Source organism: Sinocyclocheilus rhinocerous, unplaced genomic scaffold (assembly GCF_001515625.1).
Source record: "Sinocyclocheilus rhinocerous isolate Xijiao unplaced genomic scaffold, SAMN03320098_v1.1 scaffold945, whole genome shotgun sequence".
Lineage (NCBI taxonomy): Eukaryota > Metazoa > Chordata > Actinopteri > Cypriniformes > Cyprinidae > Sinocyclocheilus > Sinocyclocheilus rhinocerous.
Window position 1 is genome coordinate 818,592 of NW_015629570.1, and position 10,041 is coordinate 828,632.

The 10,041-nt window shown below is 38.3% G+C and overlaps 1 protein-coding gene across 2 annotated transcripts in view; it reads left to right on the forward strand.

The window, feature by feature from the left end:
• Window positions 1-1,033: 1,033 nt before the first annotated feature.
• mfsd6a (major facilitator superfamily domain containing 6a) overlaps window positions 1,034-10,041 on the forward strand; it is a 9,772-nt gene continuing 764 nt past the window's right edge. Inside the window, exons 1-7 of one of the 2 annotated variants that reach the window (XM_016551410.1) lie at window positions 1,034-1,309; window positions 2,248-3,236; window positions 3,702-4,300; window positions 6,666-6,763; window positions 8,158-8,319; window positions 8,408-8,506; window positions 9,260-9,537. In XM_016551410.1, the coding sequence (XP_016406896.1) occupies window positions 2,271-3,236; window positions 3,702-4,300; window positions 6,666-6,763; window positions 8,158-8,319; window positions 8,408-8,506; window positions 9,260-9,537 (2,202 nt within the window). In that variant the 5' untranslated portion in view covers window positions 1,034-1,309; window positions 2,248-2,270. Of the gene's footprint in view, window positions 1,310-2,245; window positions 3,237-3,701; window positions 4,301-6,665; window positions 6,764-8,157; window positions 8,320-8,407; window positions 8,507-9,259; window positions 9,538-10,041 lie in introns of both variants that reach the window. The other variant, XM_016551411.1, reaches the window with a different exon arrangement.

Below are 10,041 nucleotides of genomic sequence, written 5' to 3' on the forward strand. Positions count from 1 at the left end.
GGAACTCCAGAACTCGCCTAATTTGTAGGAAACCATAAACATTACTTACAGAATGTCTGTATGTGATGTGCCCTTCAGGATGAACTAGTAGTAGTTTAAGCATGTAAATTGCAAGCTGCTGTCGCAGAATGAGCGTCTTTCAACATTTCATTTTGTGAAAGTAGGCCTCTATGTGAATATTATGCGGGCAATACAATGCACACTGTAAAATGCTATTGAAATACTATGTAGTATGTAGTGCATTCTGTGTCACAGTTCTGATTCATTTCAAAATGTCTTGACATTAACAAAGGAAAGAGTGAATAAACAAGCTTTTCAGATGGCATCAGTTGCAGTTTAATTTCGGTTTCAAACCAAGATATTTAATAGGGGTTAACTGGTTTTCAGGCAAAAGGTCCACTTGACTTGAGTATGTAATGATTTATAGAGAAGTCATGACATTCTGAACTTAGAGCTGAGAAAATGCAATCTGGCAGGTAACTGAGCTTGAATGCATACTTGGATATTTATTCATTCATAAAGATGTAAATAAAAACCAACTTGCCATTCTCTACAAAGCATGTTGCTTAGGGAGGGGCGAAAGATGTGCCTGTTCACTATTTAATTTGCAACAAAGTGAAACGGTTTCAACTGAACAAAGAAGAGCTGGGGAACAGGTTGTTTTCGATTGTGCAAATCAACAGATAGGCCCAACTGGGATGATGTAGCATAACAAAAAGCCCCCTTAATGTGTTTAAAATACATGGTTATTAAAATATGCATGCATGTAAAACAAAGTTTCTGAATATTTTAAAAGCGACTTAAGCATTATATATTGTAATAATGTTTGTTCATGTTAATTAAAAATAATAATAATAACTGATGCACAATAATAATATTCAAGAGTCTTTCTTTCCCATTAGAACGCAAATAAAACCACCTTATTTTCACATACTTAATATTCAAGTAACAAGCCCTCGCTATTGGATGGATATCCAGCAACGTCAGCGCGTTACTATTCAAAAGCCACGCCCTCGCCAAAAGAACCCGAGCTAGCAACGTCAGCACCTAATTAATTTTCATGAGGTAGACCCCAAGTCGGATTGTGAGCAGGTGAATGAATGCTGGATTCTCGCCACCGAGCAACAAAAATGCCTCGACAAGGCATCAAATAAGGGAGAAAGTAACTGTTTAAACAGGCAGAAAAGCCAGTAGACCAAAACACGGTCCAGTAAACAAACATTCATTGGAAATGAAAGAAAATCAACTTCATCATCGAAACGCGTCTGTTCCAAAGTAAGCGACTCACCTGAAACTACCGAGACTACAGGTAAATACACAATGACTGTTTTCATATAACATGCCAACGCTTATTCTACTGTAAATATATAGTTATATGCTTAACATTCGCTTGATATGGATGGACTTCTTCTCCATTTCCTGCATTTCTTGAATATAAGACTGGTTTTGTGACCCGTCTTCCTGTTTTAGACGCATAGGTTCTCATATGAAACCGAGGAAAGTGTTTTTTTAGAAAGATCTAAAAGACTTTGCCGAATAAATATACAGGTTATCTTTTATTAAATGACATCTCAATAAAGGAAGCGCTGATACTTCCGTAAAAGTAGGACAGTTTTAGACAGGCGCGCCATAAACATTCATTACGTCATTCGGCAGTATACATCATGGTTAGTGTTCACATGTTTGTAAAATAGTACTTGTTTACTACTTAGTGAATACGGCACAGCATATAATGTACACGGCTAACTTTTTTATATATAATATGTGAAACACTAACCAGTATGCGCCAATGAACATTTCATATGGTATGCTTCATTGTTGTCACGTGACTTCGTCACGTTATCGTTTTGGAAATAAACGATATTTTTGCAAACTGTAGTAGATCATATGGGTATTCCAAACATACATAACATTTGCATACTGTGGATAGTATATTTGTACTGGAGTAGTAGTAAGAATAGAATTTAGTATGCTATACTTCACATGCAAAACCGTGATAATATACGACTTTTAATGCCATAATTGTGCTGTAAAGTGTTCTGATGTTGTTTTCTGATTTTCTAAAATTGTCAATTCTCTGTTAAGATATGTTTTTCCCCCTGTTTTTTCAATGTCATTCTTTTGCTTTCAAAATCATCCTGAAATCAAAATTGACCCTTATGTACATATGTTTCCGGACATGCTGTATGCAGTTTTTAACACATGCTCGACATTTATATATTAATATTATCTTTAACCCAACTTTAGAAATATTAAGCACCCCAGCAAAGATGGCTGACGACCGTGTAGCCATCTTAACTGACGATGAAGAGGAGCTGAAGAGGAGACACCTCGAGCGTTTCGACCGCCTGTCACTTGAGATTCAATCAGATCAACCTTCACAATCATCTGTGGACAAAGTACCCAACGATACTGCACCAACACCATCTGCTCAACACGACATGAGCTGCTGTGAACGATTGTTCCTACGGGTCAACCCCCACCTTCTTGTGTCAAAAGTGTTTTATTTGTTCTTCTATGCTGCATATGGTTCCCTCCATCCACTTCTTGCTTTGTACTACAAGCAGCTGGGGATGAATCCCACCCAAAGTGGTCTCCTAGTGGGAATCCGTTATTTCATTGAGTTCTGTAGCGCCCCTTTTTGGGGCATTGTTGCAGATCGTTTCAGGAAAGGTAAAGCAGTCTTATTGTTCTCAATGTTATGCTGGGTCCTCTTCAGTTCTGGGATTGGCATTGTGCAGCCAGCGGACATGAAGTGTAAAGAGGAGAACCTCCCGACGACCACAGCTATGGTACCGACTGTCCACACTACCACATCTAATGAGACATTCTACCTCAACACCAGTTCCATCCCGACAACAAACCAGATGAGACGCCGCAGGGATCTGATTGGACACTACCTTTGGCGAACCATTCTTCCCTCCATTAAGCCTTCAGGCTACAACTCTGAACACCGATTCAAACGGGATTCCAACTCAAGTTTCACTGTGGCACCTGATGAATTAGCTAACACAACGCAATCTGACCAAACTACCACAAGGCCCAAGCCAAGCACATTCGACTCAACATCAGCCCCAAACACCACGTCTGGCAGCACTATTCAAAGTACTACAACCAAACCAAACCAACCTCCTGAATATAACAAGGACCAGGTTCATGCCATTTTTCTGCTGATTCTGCTCGTCATCATCATTGGCGAGTTTTTCAGTGCTCCAGCCATTACCATTGTGGATACGGTACGTAACCTTTTTTTCCCTCGAAATAAATTTGAGACAGATCAGTTAGTAGAGTCCATTTTATAAGCCATGTATCTTGAAACTGCAATTTGTGGTTCCTAGAACGAAAGATTTGAATAAGCAGAACTTCATAAGAGAGATTAGACAATACTTCCATTGTATTTAAATGGTAGACAAACTACAGTCCCATTTCCAACGTCAGAGTATGGTGTTGGTGCTTGATCCAGTTCCCATTCTGGAAGCACATCTATGTTCCCAGGCTTAGGGTAACATAGGAACATAGCGTCAACCCTGGGAAGATTGGAACATTCATTATATGCCATATAAAATATGGAAAATAGGTGTCTGGGAATGTAGGAATGACTCTGTTACATTATTGTTTAGATCTTCCAGCACCAGTTCCAACACCATTTTGGTAGATAAGTGGTATTTGAGTCTAAAATAGGTTTATTTGGATCGTTTTAGGTGACTTTGCAGTACCTGGGTCCACACCGTGACCGCTACGGCCTCCAGCGCATGTGGGGATCTCTAGGCTGGGGTATAGCCATGCTCTGTGTTGGCATCTGGATCGACCACACTAGCACTAACCTTGTCATCGGCAACATGGAATGCGTCATGGAAAATTACAAGAACTACCACACTGCCTTCATCGTGTTTGGCGTATTAATGGGAATAGCTTTGATCGTTGCCACTCAGTTTAAGTTTGATGTTCAGCATCAAAACACGATTGAAGGAAACGAGGTTGGCAACCAGCAGCAAAACGCCCAACCTAGAGGTTCCCCTGGAATGGAGAACTCTGAGACCCCAACAATTGTCCAAGTCGAGGAGTTCCACTTCTGGGACTTGATGCGACTGCTGTGTGGCGTACAGTACAGCACTGTGTTATTCGTGGCCTGGTTCATGGGCTTCGGCTATGGGTTTGTTTTCACTTTCCTTTACTGGCATTTACAGGACCTGACAGGAACCACAACTCTGTTTGGTGTTTGCTCTGTCCTGAGTCACGTGTCAGAGCTTGCTGCCTATTTTACCAGCCATAAATTCATCGAACTGGTTGGACACATCAGGTGAGGTTCCTGTGATTCCTTGTCGGCATAGGGGACTTAGAATGGTCTGGTTCAGATCTGAATCTTGGTCTGGTTCAGTTCTGAATCTTGATTTGTTTCTGAATCTTAGTCTGTTTGTTTTTTGTTTTCTGTTCTGATTCTTGGTCTGTTTCAGTTCACCTGTATTTTGGTTTTGTTCAGTTAAATACCATTTAAGGTAATACACATTGCATAAAGTACAACAGTCTAACCAGTTGTTGTCTATTACCATTCATTGGCTCTGTTTCAAGCCCTGTTAAGGTGGCTGGCTATCTAAATTATTTAAAGAATTACAGGCATACTTCAGGATCAAATGTGTTTCCCAAAAGTAGGCACAAAAGTCAAGTTGCTTTAGAAGATTCTTCATTTTGAACAATGTTAAAGGATTAGTTCACTTCTGAATTAAAATTTTTCTAATTAAATAAAAATTTTCTCACCCCCATGTCATCCAAGATGTTCATGTCTTTCTTTCTTCAGTCGAAAAGAAATTAAGGTTTTTGAGGAAAACATTCCAGGGTTTTTCTCTATATAGTGGACTTCAGTGGGGTTCACTGGCTGGAAGGTCCAAATTGCAGCTTCAAAGTGTTCTACACGATCCTAGACGAGGAAGAAGGGTCTTATCTAGCGAAACGATCGGTCATTTTCTAAAAAAAATTACAATTTGTATGCTTTTTAACCTCAAACGCTTGTCTAATTCTGCGTGAACAGTTATGACAGTTAGGGTATATCGAAAAACTCCCATCTCATTTTCTCCTCCAACTTCAAAATCGTCCTACATCGCTGTTTTACAGTTTTTTGTAAAGGGCGTTTGACCTTCTTTGCACATTCACTTTGTAAACACTGGGTTCGAATGGGACTGCACAGAGTACGCATGCACATTGCAGAGCTACACAAGACAAGCGTTTGAGGTTAAAAAGTATATCATTTTTATTCTTTTTTTAGAAAATGACCGATCATTTCGCTAGATAAGACCCTTATTCCTCGTCTGGGATCAACGCTTTGAAGCTGCAATTTGGACCTTCCACCCAGTGAACCCCACTGAAGTCCACTATATAGAGAAAAACCCTGGAATATTTTCCTCAAGAACCTTAATTTCTTTTCGACTGAAGAAAGAAAGACATGAACATCTTGGATGACGTGGGGGTGAGTAAATTGAGGAAATTTTAATTCAGAAGTGAACTAATCCTTTAAGGTAGCATTGCCTGTGTATTCGGCATGGTTACTAGGTAGTTGCTTACTGTCCCAAATCAAAAGAGCCCATCCTGATGTAGATGCTACATTTTGTTGCTGTTCTTCTTGTTGGTGTGTCAGGCTGTTAGCTTAGCCACATGCTAACATCAACTATTAGTGCTTGAAATGACATTAGGTTCCATTTCAGTTAGGATGCTACTTTGGAAAGTTGCTGCTTATGTAGACCACAAGGGGTTTAGAACCAAACCATCATAGTAGTTTATTCCAGTCACAGGCAAGACTTGTCCAGGTAACCCAAACTGTCTCACTGCACCATGTGACTCCAGCTCATTTGATCCTGACTCACTGAATCAGTGAGTCTTTGTGTGTGGCTCTGTCATGCGACTCAGTAGGTCTGCACTGGGATCAGTGAGGCATTGTTTGGTTGAAAGACCTGGTTCAAGAGTACAAAGCCTTATTCTGTCAGCGGTGGCAGAAGTCCAGAATGCATTGCACAGCAGCTACAGTGTCCACTGCGTGGCTCCTTTTACAGAGAACGTAACATTAATGCTCTTTGGTGTTCAAGTTGAGTTATTTGTTTTAAATTATAGAGAAAACCATTTGACTGAATGACTGACAGAGCAGTATGAATTCATAAGTCATCCTTCCTTGACTGGTTTACAACTTTAGGAACTTCCTGTTCGACATGTTTTATAGACTTATCTTTAAAAGATGACCTCCATAAGCTGTAATGATCTTTGCGATATGACCATGCAGTTAAATCTCAACTTGATTACTTGTTTTACAGCACAGAGGAAGTTAATTTAATTAGTCATCATGAAACGCACAGAGCAGTTGAGAGAAAACTTTGTTTTTTTGCATTTGCATAAAAATTGAAATTAGTTGGGACCATTAAATTAGGGCAATTAATGTTTTTATGTATTGCAGCTAGAAAAATGCTATTTTATTAATAAATGTATTTATTATTTATGTTTGTTTCAAATTAGCAATGAATTAAAAATCACTCTTTAATATCAATTTACTTTAAAATATCAGTATCTATTTTTTCTCCTTTACATTTAAAGGGATGAAACATGAGCCTGACATGTTCTTGAGATGTTTTGTGAGATTCATACATGTATTTTTTTATAACTGTGTCTTGTGCTTTTTCTGTCAGAGTTTTATACATCGGCCTGGTCTGCAACACAGCACGCTACCTCTATATCTCGTATCTGAAGAATGCCTGGACTGTGCTGCCCATGGAAGTGCTGCAAGGTATGAATGGCCAGTCATCAAGTTCTCAATCCTGGGATAAAGCATCACCAATCTTTAAATTCTGTAAATGTGGTCTGTGTGTGCACAATACTATAAACCATCAGATTCAGTCAGAAAAGCAGAGAGATTTGTGCAGAACAAGGAAAGGCCGGGGTTCATTTCAGGAGGAAATCAAGTCAGTTTGACGTTGTCCGTTCCACCGCCCTTTCCTGTGGCAAAACAATCAAGAAGAAAACAAGCATGTAGATGCATTAAAGAGAGAATACCATCCACTCACAGGAATGAAGACCTGGAGCAAGTCTGATTACATTCATTACAGACGTTTTCATCTGTTCAAAGAAACATATCCATTCTGTTACAGACGTGTTAGCTGCCTTCTCTCTATATATACTTGGAAGTCCAAGCTAATACACATACATTTTCATGTTATGAGACAGATTTGCGTGTGTGCACATAAAAGTTTAAGCATGTAGTAGGTGCATGCTGGACTTTTATAAACTGTGGTTAATTAAACAGCATTGTGTTTTTTATGTCGGCAGAATTTTTTCACCGAAAAGTAATAAAAACATTGATTGCAGTTATGAAAAATACATATCATTTTATTTATTTATGAATGAAAGACACCTAAAGCAATAGTTCACCCAAAATGAAAATTTACTCACCCTCAGGCTAACCAAGAAGTAGAAGAGTTTGATTCTTCGTGGGAACAGATTTGGAGAAATTTAGCATCTCTTGCTCACCAATGGATCCTCTGCAGTGAATGGGTGCCATCAGAATGAGAGTTCAAACAGCTGATAGAAACATCACAATAATCCACACCACTCCAGTCCATCAATTAATCTTGTTTGAAAAAGAAATTCATTAAGACTTTTTAAACTTCTCACAAGTCCTCTATCCACAATATTGCTTTCTCCATTGAAAAAGTAATCTCTTCTCAATCCAAAACAGTTCTAAACAAATATGTTTGTGGATTTTCATGTGAGAGGACAACAGGGGATGGACATTTTCTGGAGGAAGCATTATAGATTCTGGACTTTTTTTTGGCCTGAAACGACGTTTAAGTTAATACACCTTAATGATGGATTTGTTTATTACAAACATGCAGCTTTTCACTTCACAAGACATTAACTGATGAACTAGAGCGGTCTTTTAGATTGCTTGTGGATTATTGTGGTGTTTTTATCAGCTGTTTGGACTCTCATTCTGATGGCACCCATTCACTGCAGAGGATCCATTGGTGAGCAAGTGATGTAATGCTAAATTGTTTCAAATCTGTTCTGATGAAACCATCTTGGTTGGCTTGAGGGTGTGTAAATTTTCATTTTTTATTTTTGGGTGAACTATTTCTTTAAGCCTTATATTATGCTGAATAATAAACTTGTGTGTCTGTGCAGGCATAACGCATGCATCCGTGTGGGCGGCGTGTATCTCATATTTGAGCGCGGCTGTACCTCCGCCGCTTCGGACATCCGCTCAGGGCATCCTGCAGGGTCTCCACCTCGGGCTGGGCAGGGGCTGTGGGGCGATGGTCGGCGGGGTATTTGTCAACTACTTTGGTATGAACAATGCCCATTGTTTTTGTAATGATATGACATAATGAATGCCGGTGTGTGTGTATAAACAAGAGGTCGTCTTATTTTTCAGGTGCTGCCGAAACATTCAGGGGAATTGGAATGACCTCACTTGTTATTTTGCTCATCTTTTCATTAATTATGTGCATTACTGGCCAGAATGAGCAAAAAGGTGAGCAACAAAATCTTGAACATTGCTTATTCTTTTAAAATAAGAGCTGAAACTTTTTTTTATTATTATTGTTTTTTTTGTTTTTGTTTCTTTTTTCGGGGTTTGGTTTGGGGTGTCTTGGTTCATTTTGCTTTTTTGTCTTTTCTTTTCAGTTCAGTTCTGTTTGCTTTTGTTTTATGTTGGGTTTTTGTTCAATTCAGTTGATTTTCTTTATTGTTTTGTTATCTGTTAGTTTTTGCCCTTTTTGCTTAGTTTGGTTCAATTTATTTAGTTTTTCATGTTGTTTTTTGCCTTTTTTGTACTTTGTGTTATCGAATATAAACAATTACGTATATAATAGTGTAAATATAATAAAATATAATCACATTTTCAGTAGTGTAATTATTTTTTTCAAAATGGTAGCAAAACCTGCCGTAAAAAAGTGTCTTTTCCAAATAGTGACAAAGGTTTTTTTTTTATGTGACTTTGTATTGTGAAATGTGTGCAAACAAACTAAAATGATGTCTCCAGGTAGTCCAATTAATTTTAATGCAGCAGTTCATTTGGAAGGTTTGTTCAAATGATTTTCTGATTCGTTCTTGCTTTAAGTTTTAATGTTAGTTTTGAAGAGTCAATAAACTGTTTTAGCCAAATAATGGATAGTTATTTAAACTATGAGAAGCTTAAATGTAGTTTTAAGTATTTTCATTCACACTAGAATAAAATGTAGAACAAGTCTCCTTCAACATAATGTTTAATTTTTTTACCCCACAGAGGACAAGATGCTAGCAGAGAACATTCCTATCCCGTCCAGTCCTGTTCCCATAGCGACCATTGACCTGGTTCAGAACACAACAGACGTGGCGGCACCCGCTCGACCCGAACCCAAACTTCCGGCTCGGAAAACGCAGCACCAGGAAGAGCAGGAGGATCTGAACAAGCCCGCTTGGGTTCCCTCCGGGTCTCCGTGGGTTTCAGTCGCTCTCCTGTTCTACCAAATCAGAGAGATGGTCGTCATCGCAAAGGCCCATGCTGAGGTCCAGCCCCTTCAGGTAACGCAGAAGAAAATAAGTATGGTGTAAAAAGTAATAAGTAAAATACGATGGTGATGAATAATATGAATATGTATCTAAATGTTTTCAAAATAGTACTATGTTGTTGTGTGTTTTCTCTCTCTTTTTCGTGCATTCTGTGGCAGAAAGGTGAGAACACGTCGATTTAGTTAAAAATGAAAAACAATATCTGAAACCCCCACAAATATACAGAGTATTCAAATAATTTCCACCCTCATTTAACAGAGTTTGGCACATAGAGTACAAAATATTATAATGTGACTATTTTATTTAAAGAGTTGGTTGATTTGTCATTGTTCAGATGCTGATTAATTCAGGTAATTAAATGTTTTGTCCGATAACAAAGTTTTGTCAGTTTGTGTAAATAGCTGGTGGAAAAATTCTTTCATGTAGTTTACATGTGCACTGAGCCATTATTTATTAAATTTTTTCCAGAGAATATATATATATATATATATATATATATATATATATATATATTCT